The sequence below is a fragment of the Alligator sinensis genome, unplaced genomic scaffold (assembly GCF_000455745.1).
Source record: "Alligator sinensis unplaced genomic scaffold, ASM45574v1 scaffold253_1, whole genome shotgun sequence".
In the NCBI taxonomy this organism is placed as follows: Eukaryota; Metazoa; Chordata; order Crocodylia; family Alligatoridae; genus Alligator; species Alligator sinensis.
This window is the reverse complement of record NW_005842147.1, coordinates 112,809-115,609: the sequence shown is the minus strand read 5'-3', so window position 1 is coordinate 115,609 and position 2,801 is coordinate 112,809. Positions and strand designations below refer to the sequence as shown.

Sequence of the window (2,801 nt, the reverse complement as noted above, 5' to 3'; positions counted from 1 at the left end):
GGGGACAGCAGGGCAGACCCTACAGTGAGAGACTGCGGGACTTGAACCTATTCAGCCTCCACAAGAGAAGGCTGAGGGGGGACCTGGTGACCTTCTATAAACTCACTAGGGGGAACCAGAAGGGTTTGGGGGAGACGCTGTTTCCCCTAGCCCCCGCTGGCATAACAAGGAGTAATGGGCACAAGTTGATGGAGAGGAGGTACAGATTGGACATCCGGAAAAACTACTTCACAGTTAGGGCGGCTAGGAGCTGGAACCAACTTCCAAGGGAGGTGGTGCTGGCCCCTACCCTGGGGATCTTTAAGAAGAGGCTGAATACTTACCTGGCTGGACTCATTTGAGTCCCGTTTTTGTTTTTAGGGTGAGTTTTTTTTGGGTTGTTCTCCCGCCCTGGCGGGGGGTCGGGCTAGAAGATCTATTAGGTCCCTTCCGACCCTGAAACTATGAAACTATAAAATCTATGAACCAAACAAAAGGCAGCATGCATTTATTTTTTCACAAACTTCTGGCAGCCTGTATATTTGTTATGAGATTGTTTTAACATTACAAACGTGCAAAAAACCTGAATACTTGCCATCATTTTGTCTTCTCCCAGAATTTTTTTTAACACACTTAGAATATCAAACTGGGTAGTGAAAACTAGTTTGATTTTTGTTACTTCTCTACCATGGACTGTAGCAGGATGCTTCATGAGAATTTTCATCTCCTTCTGTCCATCAACCTCTAGTTAAGAAAGACAATTAGAATCTGCTTCCGAATGAGACAGGTCTGTTATGCAAGCAAAATCAGTGCAATTATTGCGTACGTTCAAAATAGTAGGCAGTTTTTACATTGGAAAAATTTGACCATGAATAACCTTTGTCTTCCCTTTACCACAATGTTCAAGTACATCAACCACTTCCAAGAGCTGGCCCATGCAGAGCTCTACATTATGTAGAAGGCCCAGAGGCACCCACTGGAACCACTTTACTATTCTTGCCCACCACCTGTTGCAGCTGTGTTTGCACTTGGAGCAGTTTCCTTCCCCACCACAAGGGCCTGGTCTATACTAAAAAAAGCTAGCACAGCTATACGTGTTAGAGCATTTGAAAAGACTTCAGCTCCTGGCTGGCATAGCCATGGGAAGAGCTATGCAAGTGAAAGAGTCTTTTATGGCTTAAACTTGGGTCTTCCAGGAAGACCGCACAGCTACACTGACAGAAAAGTGACTTCTGTTGGTACACACTACATCAGCAGGGGTAAACCTTTTGCAGGTCTACCACAAATTAGCCCTACACCCTCTCCACAACTCTCCTTGCACCCCCCCAGTGCCACTCTGATCCCATTCTCTTGCCCATCTGCTGTGCTGCTTTCTGCTTCATGCTCTGACTGCTCTGCTTTCTGTTCCCAATTTGCTGCATGTCACAGAGACTGCCTATGCTACGTGTGACATTTGTGCTGCAGGCTGGCTACCCCTGCACCACACTATGTAGCCAAAACACATCTATGCCAGCAGAGTCACCGTAGTAGAGGCCAACATTTTTGGCAGGCATCCCACATGTTAAGCACGCTCCTCTTCTCAAGTTGTACATGCCAGGGTTTGTGCCCCATGGTAGTAATTTCTTGTTAAGATCTCTGTTAGGATGATCTCACAAGAAATGCCTTTTAGGGCCCATTATTAGTCCAGCAAGGCCACTGATTTCAGTGGCAGTTCAACAGAATCCTTGGGAGACCAACAGGTGATCATGATGAGCTCAAACATGCGCTTATACATAACACTATGCTATCACAAGAGTGACCAGAATTATATTTCTGCCATCATATTGCACTACATTGTAAAAAAACAAAACAAAAACAAATACCTTTATCTATTCTAAAGATTAGAAGTTAAAGGCCCAGCCAAGTTATGCTTGAAATTTCAGTACATTAGCAGTTGGCAGCACTTACACTGCAATCCTGTTGGATGCTCAAAAGTTCAGTTTGAAGTATGCAAATACATCTACATTTTCTTTTGGCAATAAAGCCAATGAGGAGAACACTTTTTGCATGATCTTACCTTTAACACTGTAACTACTAACTGCCTCCTTTGACAGGCGCACAGATTCCCAAAGAGCACCCTTAAAAACCAAAAACAGAGTATCAAAGAGTAATTTTTACTTAATTATTTTAGTTAAAAAAAAAGAAAAAAAACAAAGAAAAACTGGAAAATATTTTTACCTCAGGGCTATCTATATAGAAAGTCAAACTCTGACTTCCAAGGTTGAAATCAATCCAAAATTCCTCCAGTTTCTCATCAGATGGTTTCTTTACCTTACAAAGTATAAAAGCCATTATGATTATTTCCAAAAGCAGTAAAACAAAAGGGTTCCATTTTCCCTAAACTGTACACTAGATTACAGTGAAATGAATGATCTTTGGTACAACCAATTACATTTGTTGCTGCCTATTATAAAGATGAGATTCATTCTAACACCTGGAAAGCCTTAATTGACTTGCTGTACCAACAAAGCTAGAAAAGTTTGCTGTACATTAGTCAACAGGAAAATAAAATATTTCAACATTTAAGCAAACCTTTACACCATTTGTTTTATATAAGCTTGAAGGACACACTATATATTTCTTTAACCTTATTAAAACAGAACTGATGGAAGTTTTCAACTATCAGTTCAATTATTTAAGTCTGATCTCTCAATATTCTAAGGAGTACAGTATCCATCGTACACTTACAGAATTAAACTAACTATGGATCCTCACATGAATCTTTATGGCTTATAAACTAACTTGGGACCTACTCTTCAGGAAAGGCAGGGATGCCTAGTTCT

The 2,801-nt window shown here is 41.3% G+C and overlaps 1 protein-coding gene across 2 annotated transcripts in view; it reads right to left on the bottom strand.

Moving 5' to 3' along the window:
- The window catches only part of SYCP2L (synaptonemal complex protein 2 like), a 53,102-nt gene that overhangs the window by 36,876 nt on the left and 13,425 nt on the right, over positions 1 to 2,801 (bottom strand). For both annotated transcript variants that reach the window (XM_006025427.1, XM_006025428.1), the window contains exons 13-15: positions 2,197 to 2,289; positions 2,036 to 2,096; positions 575 to 723 (exon numbers count right to left, since the gene is read on the bottom strand). In XM_006025427.1, coding sequence (XP_006025489.1) covers positions 575 to 723; positions 2,036 to 2,096; positions 2,197 to 2,289 — 303 coding nt within the window. The remainder of the gene's footprint in view (positions 1 to 574; positions 724 to 2,035; positions 2,097 to 2,196; positions 2,290 to 2,801) is intronic.